This window comes from Electrophorus electricus, chromosome 13 (genome assembly GCF_013358815.1).
Source record: "Electrophorus electricus isolate fEleEle1 chromosome 13, fEleEle1.pri, whole genome shotgun sequence".
NCBI lineage: Eukaryota > Metazoa > Chordata > Actinopteri > Gymnotiformes > Gymnotidae > Electrophorus > Electrophorus electricus.
In genome coordinates, this window is record NC_049547.1 from 1,228,565 (window position 1) to 1,242,787 (window position 14,223).

Sequence of the window (14,223 nt, forward strand, 5' to 3'; positions counted from 1 at the left end):
AAAAAAAACAAAAAAAAAAAAACCCAAACAAAATCAAAATCAACTACATCTTCTCCAGTCTACCCCAAAAGATTGATTGACTAAACTCAATCACAGAGCACAGAAAATGGAAAAACATTCAGGATCCAGGAAGTTTGAGAGTGCACCCAGATAATAAACCATTCCCTGTAGAAACTAATTTTTTCCCCTTGCAACTTGAAGAGGAAACTAAAAATATTGAAAATAAACTAAAAATGTCTCCACCTTTGAAAGTCACTGGAATGGATCATAATATATTCTGACACAATGAAAATGCATGTCAAACACCACCTCTAGGGAACATTTGTCTAACTTCCAGAACCATAAACATAAGCATTATATAGACGTGATAAAGCAATACATCTATGACTGTGTGATTGACAGGCTCAGCCAGCTGCACAGCACAGGGGAAGAACCTGCACTGATAAAGGCATCATCAACGTTTTCTGTGAACTCAAACTTGAGCCACTAAATCAAACTATATACGACTGCACAAACTCTTAGCAATCTGACAACAAAGCTATAATTTAATACTGCCTATAAAGGTTTAGCAGAGATGGGAAACTTAATATGCAGCTCAAGACAGCAGTACATTACACAGAAGACTCACTGCTTGTATATTAGTCTTAGACCTACAGGTAATCTAGACAATCATTATCTATTTAATAAGAAGGGCGGTACTCACGATGGGCGCTTTTCGCATCCTTGGCTGCATTTCCTGTGCAGTGACAGGCTCGTGAGGGATACACCTCTGAGGTCCAACATCTAGTGTCGATACAGCTCCCTTGTTCCTACGCAAAGGCTCTAGAGCATCTCGAGATGTACTCGGATTGCTGATCCTGCGCATGTACACCTCTGCTGGACTTGGCTTCGCACCTCGCGTGGTCGTACTGGAGGATGGAAGCGTTTCCTCCGTTTCCAGGACTGTGGTAGCTCTGTATGCCCGCCATGTTGTGGCGGGCTCCAGTTCATCCTCTGAACCATCGTGCCTCAGTCCCTGGCCCAGTTCGTCCGCAGAGACCGCCCCTCGATTCCTCCAAGTATTCCTGACCGTCACGTTCCTCATCTCTGGTACGCCGTCATCCTGGGACAAGTAATGGCTGTTGGAGTGGCTCCTCCATCTGGTGACGGTGGTGGTGGTGGTACTCTCAAACCCAGATTCTGTGTCATTGGAGTCAGAGAATGTTTCTGGGGACTGAAGACTGAGGCCACCTCGGGACAGAATGGTTGCTTCCACGCGAGGAGGCTCAGCGCTGTCACGGTTGCCCTCACCAGGCCGTAGCGTGAGGTCACTCTTGGGAATGGATATTTCATAGGGGATGGAGATACTGCCCCTGCTGTCAGTGCTGGGCCCAATAACAATGTTGCTGGTGGAGGTGTGCCGCTCCCTGGACGACGGTTCACTCGAGACACTACTGCTTCGACTGCTGGTCCGTGAAGAACCAGGGTCATTGGGGTAGAAAGTGATGCTGCTGGTCATCTTGTTGGGTTTGGTGGAGATTTTGGACCTCCCGTTTGGAGACACTGGTTCGGTGCTCCCTCCTGACATCACTTCCTTCCTGTCGTACTCCACAATAGCTGGTTTGATGACTGCCTTTGAGCGAAAGGCCTCCCGTGGACTGCACATGCGCTGGATCTCAATCCCAGAGCACGTCTGAACCGGTTCCTGAGCTCCACCTTCCGTCATCAGAGCCCTGTGCTGCTCCTCGTCGTAAGAACTCCTGGTGGACGATCGACCCGAATGAGAGTCCTGCAGCCGGGAGTATCTGGATAACCTGGAGTTTGTCGTTCTGTCACCTAAAACAGACGTTAGAGATGTAGAGACGTCTCGCTCCCCCACCGAATGCTTTGATCCCATGGACTCAGGTTCTGAGGCAGAGGAGTGACCCTCGGATACAAGGTCACCAGAACGTGTTGGGTTTGTATGGGTTCTGTAGGCAGTGCAAGACCCATTTGCCTGGGATGAACTCAACACTGCAGCTGCCTCCTGTGAAGGACCTAAGGACTCTGACACAGAGGACTTTCCAGGTGGGGAGGCACAAACTATCTTATTTGAGCTGTTCACAACTACATCAGAACAGCTTGAGTCGCAGTCGCTCCCACTGTACAACCTGGGAAACTTATCAGCTCTTATCTTCTTGTTTTCAGTGTCTCCTGGCTTAGTAGACACCTTCCCGGGCTTCTGGTCATTGGCAGCAGGAGGGTAACGGCTGAGTACTGAAACTTTCTTGTTGTCACTTGATGAGCTGGTTGTGGGCTGAAAAGCACTTCCAAGTTTTTCCTCAATGCCCTTGCCATCTTTCAGGCCATTGTCAGCACTATGTGAAGACCCAGTTTTCAACCCAGTTTTCTTGGCCACATGGGCAGGACTCAGAGCCCGCCGTGGAGTCTTCGGGGAGTTCTCCACAGAGTGGCTGAGGTCTTTATTTATCGGCTTCCTCTGCTGCGATGTGATATCTTTGGTTTTAAACTTTGTAACTGTCTCTGGGGAAGCAACATTCCTCGGCTTTTGCTTTTCCGGCCGGAACCCTCCTCGCACGTTGATCTCCTCATTCTCAGCTTTCCCGTTCTCAAGAACCTTCGCCATGCTAGACACCACCGAGCTTCCGTTACTGCTGTTGCTAAAAAGCTTCACTTTCAGCTGCTCCAGTTGGTCACTTAGTGCTTGGCTACGATTCTTCTCCTGCTGGAACCTTTCTGCCAGCTCGGCATTCTTTAAATCCGTGTTTTTCAGGTCCTCCTCCACCATCTCCAGCTGTTTCAGACGGTTCTGGAGCTTCTCCATTTCCTGCGTAAGATCTTTGATCTTGTTGTCCTCTTGGCCCTCTAAGCTGTTTTTCTCATTCTCCGATTTATTCCTCAACCCAATGTCATCCGAGATCTCCTCAATCCGCAGATCTCGGGACTCATTGAATCTGTGCTCCGATGACCCGAGTTTCGCCTTCTGACGCTCGAGCTTCTCAGTCAGCTTGAGAATGATCTTCTCGTCCTCTCTCTGCTTTTCCAGGAGCCTTTTGCGTTCCACCACAAATGTCTGAGCTAGGCCTTTGAGTTTCTCCATCTCGGCAGTCAGGACCTGCTCTGTCCTGCTGAGTCTAGCCTCATTGGAGTCCACCTCCTTCATGCGGGCCTTCAGAGCCTCCAGCTCAGATGAGAGCTTCCTGGTAAGGTTTTTCTCCTCGTTAAGACTGAGCCCAAGCTGAGCACAGTCTGACTTGCTCTTCCCAAACGCTTCCTCCAGCTTCTCCATTTCGGTCATCCGGCGTTGAAGGTGCTCAATTTCTGCTTTAAGCTCCCTGGTCAGATTCTCCTCCTCCTCCAGCTTCTCCTTCACCAAACGGCAGAGGTCTTCTGCCTTCCTCACCTCCTCGTCCTTCCCCTCGATTTTGAGGACTCTCTTCCGCAGCACTTCAACATCTCCGAGTAAGGGGGAATTGCTGCCCTCGGCCTGGATGATCTTGTCTTGGAGTTCTAGAAGTTCATCCTCGGCCTTCTGGAGTTTACTTGTGGCCTCCTCAAGCTCGTCCAGACGCCGGCCCAAACTCTGCAGCTTGTGCCTCAGGTGGCGGGTGGTCGTGTCCTTGTATTCCGTCATGGTGATGTATGGAACTAATCAACTGTAAGTTCGGAATGCTGCCTTTTTGGAAAGGAACACATTTGTGTGGTGGAGTTTACTGATGCCTATAGGAGTCTGGAGGGACAGAATGGAAGGTTTATGTGCTCAGACCCTGAGTCCACTCTCCCACGTCACTGCTGTTCAGTCCTCTGATGACACGTCTACAGACAGAATCACCTAAAGGACAAACAAAAATCGAAGGTGGAATTAAAAATCAGCACACAAGACATGCACAAGGAAAATTAACATGATAAATCTCTTCAGAAAGGAATGAAGGGGCAGGAGAGAGAGGACGATCAACAGTCATAATGCTGCTGACCAACTACTCAGCCTTTCATATTTGGAGGCCATGTTACCCAGGTTAACCCTTTTTACAGGTTTCAGTAGTTTGGCCTACGAGTGTAAAAGACCTAAAGACAGCAAAGGGTTAAAAGGGTTAAGGGGCAACCAGACACCTTCAATAAAACGGAACATCGGCATGACCCCAGCGACCTTCAGCACGACTGCCTCCGTGGCAACCGCCACAGCGAAAGCTTCTTAGTACATTACAACTCAGAACCGAAATTAGAACTCCATTAGAGCCATTCTGGGGTGGCCACGGCAACGCAGTGCTATACATAGCAGAGCTCTGGAAAAAAAAACACCCAACACTGTTCAGACATGTTTTTGATTCTAATTTTGAAATGCTGTAAAAAACAGTCGTTTGGTAAATGTTATTTTGAGTAGTCAGGCCAAGTTTAATTCTCTCCCCCACACCCACCATGAAGACATATTTAATAAACAAAGACCTTGAACAGCTACTAAAATCTGATAAAACAGAATGAGGAGTTGCTATGTCAAATGTTACTATGAAGCTCATTTGAGGAACCCTCATGTTAAGCAGGCTACACCTGAGGCCCGCAGTGTAGCAGCGTGCAGGACATGTGGGCGGAGAATGAGCTCCAGAGTAGATCTGTCAGTGGAGATTCTCCTGTTTCATGCTCATGAAAGATTTAGGGCCCGATTTCCTGCCCAACCACCCGCCTGTCTCAGGCGGTAAAGGCAGACCACTGTATGTGGAATAATGATCCTGTATTGATTCACACTGCCTATTCTCCCCTCTGCCCCACACCCTCTTCCTTGGTACCCATCTGAGCACCACAAAGTCAAGCAAATGCCAAAACCGCTACACGTCGTAGCTCTAAACAAGCACAGCACATGTAACGAGAACGCCTTCAACCTGGGCATCCTATTACACAGCACTCGATTCTGCATGAGGACGTGTAATAAGTCCGTCATACGTCACTACACTGCATGGAGAACTCGGTCATGCTGGCACTGAAGATGAACCTCCTCCTCACCAGTGACCTGGCTAAGCCTTTTCTACTTTACAGATTACTGTTCAGATTACTGAACGGTTACAAAAACAGATCATTTCCCCTTGCCTAATACAGAGGACTGTGTGGACCAATAGGTAATCCTCCTCAATATATTCCGATTAAGTGCTTAATGTGATCGTCTCTGACCCAGTGCTCCAACCCCACCTCTGAAAGATTCCTTATGAACCTAGATGACAGCTCTGCTCCGACCTGTGTGAAGAGCTCCATAAATCCAGACATGTTTCCCCCTGCTAACACTCACTCAGTTCCCTCTATTCAACTATAAACACACTCAGGAAGTGGCCACAATTTCAGCCCGACAAGATGTCCCTGCACTCCACAATGGCGGTGCTACAGGAGGGACTGTGGATGTCTTCAGTACGGAGGGGCTACGGTCCCTATGATCTCTAGTTTAGGATGAGGAAAAAGGGCCACCAAAACCAGCCAATCAGGACACAGAGCACACTTCACTGCAAATGCACAGCCACCACAGAGGACGCTCTCTGTCCAAAATAGCTTGAGAGAGAGAGAGAGAGAGAGAGAGAGAGAGAGAGAGAGAGAGGGGGGGGGGGGGGGGCGCAAAGTGAGGAAGTGAGTGGGTGTGTGAGTGTGAAAACAATGTGTTCTTGTCTCCGATGTGGACTCTGTGTGTGGTTCCACCCGATTCTCTCCCTGCTGTGCATCTTGCACTACTCCATGCTACATCACTAGGCAAAGCTGTGTGTTCTCTCGGTGATGTACGGAGTTTCCAGTGTCATTCCGTGACACCCAGAGGAACGGCACATGGACGTCACAGAGCACCAGACGTGCTCGGGCCAATCACATTAAAGCAGAACTAACACAGTGGGCCATGCTAAACCCCACCCCCTTTCTTGCTCCACAGAGCCAGCCTGCTGACATCAGCATGATCTTACATTTATGGCATTTAGCTGACACTTATCCAAAGCGACTTGAGCAACTGAGGGTTAAGGGCCTTGATCGGGGGCCCAACAGTGGAACCTGGCAATGTTGGGACTTGAACCCACAATTTTCCGAGTTCAAGTCAAGTACCTTAACCACTGAGCTACCACATCGGAGCGCCATCTTCGTTAGGGATGTAGAGATGGACACATGACTGCACCGTCCCAAAACGTGAGACACACCTCAGCATTTGACCTTTCTGACACTCACACACACACACACCTGCCAACCCAGTCTCAGCGATTTGTGTGTACTAAATACACATATTGCCATATGCACTTTGTGTGCATGGATTTGAATCATTCACATACAACACTACTTCTACGCAAGTGATCTTGTTGAGGGGGTATCATGAACTGAGGACAGTAGGGAAGCTCCTTACAACTGATCCAGGATCAACTCCCTGACACAAAGCTGAGCCTCGACTACCACAAGAGCCCCTGCAGAACTGATGTCAGTCCACCCTAAAGAGGGAATAGTAATATTATCTGAAGCTGCTCTGGATGTTACTGGAGAAGTTTGAAAGAGAAACACATTCTCATGCAGATACACACAAAAATGTGGAACTTAAAAGACTTTCTGGACTGACTGGCAAACACACAAACTCACATGCAGGCATACACTTAAACCTTTTCTCACACGCACACCCACACACAGACTCAGTAGGAGTGCTTCCACCAACAGAGACAGTGTGGGACAAAGAATCTTGACTGTTCTGGTGAAGGGGTCTGCCAGATCCAAACACATCAATTAGCATCGTGCCACTGAGCATGAGAATGAACACACACACAAAAATGATCACAGCCTTGTCGCTGCTGTTCTAATGATGGCTATAGTAACAGTCATGGAGGCAAAAGGAGCATGGGGGAGTGGCCAAGGCTTGAGACTACCATGCAGAGGGAGTGGGTGGGGCCAAACTGACCAAAAATGCTATGAAAAACAAAAACAACAACCAACCAACACACACATGCCCACATGCAGCCTCAGCAGATGAGGGTCAGTACACCAGAGCATCAGCGTGTGCACTAGTGAAACCTGACGCAGCAAATTCCTGTGTGGAGATCCAGAGCCTCCTCCGGAACTTGGCTACATAAACAGAAAATAAATCCATAAAACGGAGGGAATGAATGAATGAAGCCAGAAGCCGTCAGCCCTGCTGGGAAGAAACACCAACATGAGTCACCATTTTCCTAAAATTGCCAAAACATCAGCAGCTACGTTTACCTGGTTATGGCAGTCAGCCGATTATGGAGCAAAATCCCTTAGATTTGGATAGGGAAATAAATATAGAAAGACAAACACTTTATTCGAAAACCGAATATAGTTATTTAATTCAACAATAAAACATTGGTGTGAAATATGGGACCAAATCTCAATTTGGAATTCCCGAAGATCACAGATGTGCCCCCAAACCCCCACACAACTGGGACTTTAATCCTCCACTCACTGATATAGAAAAAAATAAAAGCAATAAAACACCAAATCAAATGACCATCAGTCCTGGAATCAACCTTAATGACACCATTTCATTCAGAATGTTGGTAGACACCCTTTCCAAAGCGCCCTACACTTCTGACTGAACACAACTTGAGTAATTGAGGGTTTAGGGTCTTGTTCAGGGGCCCAACAGTGGAAACCTGGCAGTTGTGAGACTTGAACTGGCAACCTTCTGATTACAAGTCCAGTATCTTCACCACTGAGACACTGCTGTTCACTACCAAAACAACCATGTCAGGCATCCCAATACCAAGACTTTTCCCTTGGTATTGCTGCCCAAAACATACATTACTCCATCACAAAGCCTTTTTCTTTGTAATGGCTAAACTTCATGTTCTACTTACACATACGCCCTGCATCTAAAACAAACCGAAAAGTACATCAGAAAAAATACAACTCAGAACTACTGAAAAGTATTAATTTATGGAAGCTTCCTTTTTTCTATGAACATGAAAATAAATATTTTCTAGTTTTTTATTTGTAAGGAACAGCTGAATGGAGTGGAAGAAAATTCTCTGGCCATCTAGTTTCTGAAGGCCAATGTTACTGATCAAGAGCAAGAGAAAACCAGCAAGGGCCCAGTAAGGAAGGTGATATGAAAGCTGCAGCCATGACATTTGACATTTAAAAAGTCCTTAAGACTTTCTTCCCCCCCCCTCTCTATCCTCTTTCTTTCTCTGGTCTCTCTCTCTTTCCATTCTCCCTCTCGTTCTGCAAGAGCAGAAAAGTTCCAATCACGCACCATATCATTACAGTTTTACCACAGTCACTCAGCCTTACTGAACATTGTCCTCTCTCACACACCCTCTCCCCACCCCACTTGACATCAGTTTACATTTACAGCATTTAGCTGACACTTTTATCCAAAGCGACTTACAATTATGACTGAGTACAACTTGAGCAATTGAGGGTTAAGGGCCTTGCTCAAGGGCCCAACAGTGGCAACTTGGCAGTGGTGGGACCTGAACCGGCACCCTTCCAATTACAAGTCAAGTACCTTAACCACTGAGCTACCACTGCCCTTTAGACATGTAGCCAGAGAGAGAGCGAGAGAGAGAGAGCGAGAGAGAGAGAGCGAGAGAGAGAGAGCGCGAGAGAGAGCGAGCGAGAGAGAGCGAGCGAGAGAGAGCGAGAGATCGCAGTGCCTGGGTTAATTCAAATGAAGGGAAGAAGACTACAGTATCCTGAGGAAAAATTGAACACTTGACATCCACAACCCAGATTTAACATATAAAATAATAATAATAATAATCACAAACAGGACTGAAATCTATTCTGCATTACACAGAGCCTAATCAGAGCTGAACACACAACCACCCACACACGGACAGACACCCACCCACCAGAATAAAGTTCTGAGCCTACCCAATCTTTTCTACCTCTGCTTCAAATGAGGAGGGAGTGTGTGTGGTGTTTCTCCTGTAGCTACAGACTGTCCTTTATAAGCAGGTGTACAATAATAATGACGTAAAACTGAAAGGGTGAGATAAGGTGGGGCATCATTCAATACGCATGCGTGTGTGTTTGATGTAAGCTTCACTGCGATTGATCTCATTGCCACTGCGACACATGACCCACATGGGCAGGAATGCAAGCTCATCAGTAACACTAGCACTGGTGAGGGGCTGGGGGAGAGGAGCGACAGGGATGTGTGTGCATATATTACCTCATCAATTCAGTAATGTTGCTGATGTTTCTTAGAGCATCTGAAACCCTCAACACTGTGGTACTGACAGGAGATAACACACTGCAAGTGCCAGAGAAGGTGTTGTGTGCGTTTAATGGTTCTCCATTCGGAGTACAAAGTGTGTATATAATTAAGCTACTACACAGCTAATAGTGGCAACACACACACACACACACACACACACACACACACACACACACACACACACACACACACACACACACACACAGGAAGCAGCACAGCTCATAATGGGACTCTCAACCCTACAACTCCAAACCTGTCCATGTCATATTCGTTCACCCACCTGAACCAGCCAACCCCTAAACACAGCCCTCATCAATATTTACATCTAATATTCCTTTCATTATCACAGATGCAGCACAACACACACACACAGCTGGTGAGGCTGAGTGCGATAATTCCAGAAGGAAGCCTTCATATGTAAGCCTGGTCCATCATGCATAAGAACAAGCTGTCGCTTAAGAACTTTGTCCCAGTGTCTCTGCTGTCAGAGCGTGTGTGTGTTGTGTACGGATCATGCTTTGTGATTGGTGAACGTGGATGCGAACTTCTCCGCCTCTCGGACTGTTCCCACTGCACCTCACTCTCCCGCTTACTTGTCACATACATAAATCATACATGGAATAACTGGCAGTGAAATGCTTTTTGTAGCTGCTCTGTCCGTGGCTGAGGAGAGATGCAGGGAAATGGAATGCGCTTTAATGAATAAAAAAATGTGTTACGGATAAATATGTTATAATGGTTCTGTGACAAAGACAGATCAGTGAGTGAGAGCGAGAAAGAGAGAGCGCGCGAGAGCGATTTCAGATTTGACCCAATGTTACTGTACCAATGTGCTTAAACTCCTACAATGACCACCAGCAAGAAGGTTGGACATCTGTCCCAGATGAGGGGGTCCAGACAGTCACACTGCAACCTCTCCTCCTCAGACCTGATGCCAGGGTACAACTCGTCGTCTTGTATAGCTCAAAGTGTTGCACGGAGCTTGTTTTCTGTGACTCGTCAGTTGAAGTGAGTGCAGGGTTTAAACAGGTTAGAGGGGGTCAAGGAGGTGGAGGTTAGAGAGGGCCCAGGGTCATTAAAAATCAAGGCAAAGCAAAGCGAGGTTGTTTGTAGAACACTTCTCACACACACACACACACACACTCACACACACACACGGCAGGAATTCACAGAAGAACAAAAAAGCTCATTACATCTGGAGATCTACCACCTCCAGAAGGTCTCTTCCAACAATCAACAGAAAACATCTTAGTAAACTGTATTTGTAAAGTTAAATAAATCCACCAATCACAAGGCATCAGGAAAGGGACAATAGTCCAAACAAAAGAGTGAAGTTGCTGCTGAATTCTTGCAGTGCCAGTGATGCACAGCACGCTCTGACTAACACTGACAGACAGGACCTGCGGGAAGAACACAGCCACGCTCAGCTACTCCTGATCAACCTGTTCCCTCATGGAAGTATAGAAAGGCACGCTATGGCATCAGAGCACACACGCTACTGCCTGTGTCTCGCACGCACACACACCCCATTTCATGCAAACCAAAGATGACAGGAGGAATTTAAAAACACCTTCATTAAATATCTACAAATGTCAGTAGAACAAAACGAGGTCCGATGAGGTGAGTAATCAGAGCAAGTGATGCTGAAGTCTGGTTTGAGTCTCAGGACATCCAGCCGCTCGATATCGCCAATGTTCTCCAACATATCACCAACACACAAGCTCCAAAGTGTGCAGCACACACGTGCACACACTCCAGAGTGTCCAGCAGCCATGCGCGCACACACACACACACGCTGCAGAGTCTTCAGCAGAGAGAGAGCGCAAGCAAGCAGGTTCATTGGTAATTGGGCACAGGCACATAAGCATGTGAGCAGTGTGGCTGCAGTCCTTATATGGCTGAGTGTGTTCACTTCAATCCATCTGGCAGACAGAAAACAACACAAGAACACGAGAGAACGCGCACGCACACTCACTCACTCACTCAAAAAAAGTCAAAACCAGAATTCGAAAGAGTAAAAGGATTTTTTTTTTTTTTTAAAAAAGAGAGAACGCTGGGGAAAGAGATACACCTTTGTGGTGGGTTTGCGTGCGTGCGTTGTGTATAGAGTGGTTAGTTTGACCAGAGTGCTCTGTACACATTTTCGGCATTAAGCAGACGCTCTTATCCAGAGCAACTTACAAAAGTGCTTTGTCATTTACTCATAGAATATATCCAAATACAGTAGGTTAGAATTAAACATACCAAGGAACTAGAATACTGTAGAATACAGGGATCAATGCTGATACCTAGAAGTGCAAAATACAGAAGGTCTATCTTGAACAATGATAAGTGCTATAAACAATAAGTGCTAGAGTTTGTTAAAAAGCATAAATAATACCCTACAATAAGTACTAAATTAGTCAGTCAATAAGGGAGCAGTGTCAGTTGTCCTTTAAATATTCCATGAATAGATGGTCTTCAGTCTGCGTTTGAAGACTGCAAGGGACTCTGCTGTCCAGACAGCAAGTGGGAGTTCATTCCACCATGTTGGAGCCAGGACAGAAAATAGTCTCCATGCTTGTCTCCATGAGACCTGAAGCAAGGTATTTCAAGCCGAGCCGTACTTGAGGTTCGAAGTACTCGAGGTATGGATCGGGCTTTGACCATTGACCTCATGTATGAAGGGGCTGGTCTATTTTTGGCTTTGTAGGCAAGCATCAAGGTTTTAAATCCGATGCGTGCAGCTACAGGGAGCCAATGAAGGGAGCGCGGCAGTGGAGTAACATGTGAATTTCGGAAGATTGTTGACCATTCGTGCTGTCGTACACCTTGCTCAACACACTCAACTTCCAGCAGTTAACACAGCATGGTCATGACACCCCATGCTGGTGTTTTGGAGACTCCATGACAACGCCGCCTCATAGTGGCATGGGCCAGTGGGCGGAGCTGAGTGTGGGTGTGGGCAGAGCTCCACCTCTGGGCTGTATGACAGCTACCCTTAGTTACTTTGTTTTGGCTCCAGCTAAAAAGTATTACATAAAGCTATTACTGCAGATATTACACATCAGTGTATTCATATAACTACGCAGCCTATTGGTGCATTTAGAACACATATGATTATATGCAAAACATCATACTGGTTTTGCTTATAGCCATTATAACACCAGTATATATGTGAGCTAACACCAGTGTGGGGGCATATATGAGAGAGAGAGAGCGAGAGAGATGGGGGGGGGGGGGGAATCGTGTGTGTGTGCCGACACAGCAGCACTGGAAATCCAGATGCAGCTAAAACCACAGCACCCTGCAGCAGAAGACTGGGGCTGGATCACAACACCTCCAACTATTTATGTAGTCTAGGGGAATAAGACCGAGACATCAGACACACACGCGCACACACACACAGTAACCAACCCCTTCACCAAACATTTTTGTTAACTTCATACTGAAATTCCTACTCCTCAGATCTGCCACAAAAGACCAGCTGTACATGACAGAAGACAGCAAGAGTATGTGTGTGCATGCACGTGGGTGTGTGTGTGTCAGTGAGAGAGAGAGACAGACACGAGGAGAAGATGGTAGAGGAAATCAGAGAGAGAGAGAGAGAGAGAGAGAGAGAGAGAGAGAGAGAGAGAGAGAGAGAGAGAGACAGACTGAGAGCTGACAGTGCTGAGAATCCCAACAGCAGTAGGGGGAGTGTGTGTGTGTGTGTGTGTGTGGGGGGGGGCTCTCCTTCTCCTTGGGGGGTTTAAATGTCTGTCCATTTTCTGCCTTCATCCTTTTGAAGTTGTTATTTTAAAGAACAGGGACACGGGACGTGACCCCGGAACCAGGCCGAGTGGCAGTGTCCAACAACAAGCAGCTGGTTGCTGAGATACCCACATAGCCTGGTCAGGCTCGGCCCAAAAAGACAACATGGAAAGGGGTGGCACATCAGCTGTTAGAAGGGTAGAAGGCTTCAGATGGACTAAACCATGACGATGGAAATGTGAAACATCAGGAGAAAGAGCCTGAGTTCTGTGAGATGGAGAGATGGAGACGCGACGCCCCCCCCCCACACACACACAGTACCAAGTCTCTCGATTGAGGGAAGTCTCTTCAACTCCGGGGTTCCCACAGCTGAATAAGTCCCAGGGTGAGGGCCACTCATCTGGTAGTTCATCCCCATGAACTAGAGGACTGCCGAAATGAGACTACAAGTCTCTGACAGGAAAACTGTGCCTGTTGTGTACGTCTGCACCAGAGAGCCACTCAGAATGTTCCATCTTCTAGGACACTATGGTGCAGGAGCTTGAGGAATCGACTCCGTAATGACTCCATAGTCTGGCTGGCAGATTCCAACACCCGTGTTAGGAACAACAGAGATCCCTGCAGGGGCATCACTGGGAGGAAAGGCTCACAAGTAAGTAACAGGCACCGCATCCCATGACAAGGACGCTGAGGAGTTTACACATTACCACGGCACCTCGAGGTAGTCAATGTTCGGTTCTTTAAACTTATCGGCTGATCTGAGGTCATGTGTTCTGTCTGAAGAGGGGCAGTGTCGTCAATTGACCCCAATCTGGTGGCGAGCTGGCTTTCTTACGGGGGGTTTGGCCAGACAGACCTGGTAAACCCAGGAGAGACTTCCGAGAGCCCTGGGACTGTCTAGATGATCACTCCGACGTTTATGGAATTTGGCAGACAGCCTTATCCATATTTATGAGCGAGACCACACCTTTCAACAGAACGTCTACCAAGCGACAAGGGAAGAAAGGAATAATGGATCAATCTTCAATCACAGAGGCAGTGGTAAGAAGCTTTAGCTGGAATGCTGTCACAACGGTAACCCTGGAAGACTCTGGTGGACACCCATGGTGAGGTTAGCTGTCGAGATGAGGAAGGAGGCTTTCCGACTTAACATTCCCAGAGATCTGTAGACTCAGCTGAGAGGTCCGGGAGGGCCAGAAGCTCCGCAGCCAGAGGGTCGTGTGGTTAACATCTCAATGTTGCACGGAAAATGGGTATGTGCACTTGGCCCGGAAAACTGATGTGTGGTTCCCTAGGTTTAAAGAAAGGAGCCAGAGTGCAGTCCAATTCCT

General features: G+C 47.3%; 1 protein-coding gene across 4 annotated transcripts in view; it reads right to left on the reverse strand.

Moving 5' to 3' along the window:
* The window catches only part of luzp1 (leucine zipper protein 1), a 38,324-nt gene that overhangs the window by 14,553 nt on the left and 9,548 nt on the right, over positions 1-14,223 (reverse strand). For 3 of the 4 annotated variants that reach the window (XM_035532968.1, XM_035532969.1, XM_035532970.1), the window contains one exon: positions 704-3,811. In XM_035532968.1, the coding sequence (XP_035388861.1) occupies positions 704-3,613 (2,910 nt within the window). In that variant the 5' untranslated portion in view covers positions 3,614-3,811. Of the gene's footprint in view, positions 1-703; positions 3,812-13,213; positions 13,302-14,223 lie in introns of those variants that run through there. The other variant, XM_035532971.1, reaches the window with a different exon arrangement.